General features: G+C 32.3%; 1 protein-coding gene across 1 annotated transcript; it reads right to left on the bottom strand.

The window, feature by feature from the left end:
* Positions 1 to 390: 390 nt before the first annotated feature.
* Positions 391 to 1,361, bottom strand: LOTGIDRAFT_176953 (hypothetical protein; the record flags this gene model as incomplete). Its single annotated transcript, XM_009067369.1, has 4 exons — positions 391 to 454; positions 608 to 746; positions 951 to 1,035; positions 1,272 to 1,361. Coding segments are annotated over 4 exons (378 nt in total), but the record flags the coding sequence as incomplete, so codon positions are not given.
* Positions 1,362 to 1,419: the final 58 nt, after the last annotated feature.

Below are 1,419 nucleotides of genomic sequence, written 5' to 3'. Positions count from 1 at the left end.
GCCTTCTAGAGCCGATTTTCGACTTTTTGCACATGTTGAACTGTGGCACTTCCGGTTTTGCAAAAATGTTCCAATTTATATTTATGCACATCGTCACCTATATAGAAGGTCTATGAAATTCGAAACGTTACTACAACTACTGCAGTCTAAGCTCGGGAAGGTGTGGACGAAACGAAAAAAAAAAAAAAAAAAAAAAAAAAAAAAAAAAAGAATGGACATTTCGATAACAAACTGGGACTTTGCTGAAAGCAAAGTCCCACAATAATATATAAAGAGTTGACTGAAGAGCGCACAGCATGAAACTCTGAATTACAACATGTTTCAGGTTCCGTTTTAATATTTCTGAATCACTGTGAAAATAAATATTTCTATATCACCTAGGTATCTTACCTCTAACAGCTGTAATTTTTCTTTAACTTGAGGTTTTGTTCTAATGGCTGGAGGTGTTTTGAACCTGAAATCAAATTTTACTTATATGTATTGCAAAAATATCTGACAGAATAAAATTTTAGTTAACCAAGTCACTTTTCACAGTAGAAATCAAACATTAGGTTTGTCTGTAATTAAATCAGTCTTTATCATCTAGACTGAAACACATGAAACTTACCCAAAATCATGAGGAATTCTGGTGTAAAAATCATTACAAGCCTCAACTAATTTATGACCAAAATTATTACTATCTATTAAACCTTCTATAACCTTTAACGCCTGGTAGCCTGCTTTTATCTGAGTCTTGGTCAGTTTACCTGCAAATAAACAGATTAATGTTAATCTTGTACTAAAAAGGGTGGGGCGGAAGCTTAGATCAAATATGTTAGAAAGTTTCAAAGCTAAAAAAATACTAAATCAGATTGATCAAGAAGAATTCAAATAATCTGTAAGCTGATACAGCCTTTAATTTCAGATCTGCTCAAAGATCATTTAAGAAGAAAAGCAAGACAATCATTTACCTAATGGCGCTTTTTTGGCATCATATTTCATTTCCATGACAGCTTCTTCCATTTTCTTGATGTCACAGATTAATTCTACCAGATCCTAAAGGAAAACATAAGATAACAAAGAAATATCATAACCATGTCACAACTCGATTTCTAGACTTTCTACCAACTTGCCACTAATTCTTATAATTCTTTTACCAAGAGCAACAATCATCAACATCCCTACAAAAATCTGTTAAGAAATTTAACATTAATCCCCAAAAATATGTCAACATAAGATGAGCTCTTATTTAAATTAAGTCTTATTTGTGCAGTATATCAATTGACGTGTACCTGTAAGGGTTTTTTAAGAGTAGAATCTGGGTATTTTGTATCTGAATCTTCTTTCTTTAAGGATGGTACAGCATCTACTTCATCTTCATTCTGTAATATCAAGAATTTGTATTGGGTTCGGTTCGATTGTAAAACCCTCTTAAGCTGA

This window comes from Lottia gigantea (genome assembly GCF_000327385.1).
Source record: "Lottia gigantea unplaced genomic scaffold LOTGIsca_8173, whole genome shotgun sequence".
Classification (NCBI taxonomy): Eukaryota; Metazoa; Mollusca; class Gastropoda; family Lottiidae; genus Lottia; species Lottia gigantea.
The sequence above is the reverse complement of the archived record's forward strand: the minus strand, read 5'-3'. Positions and strand labels throughout refer to the sequence as shown.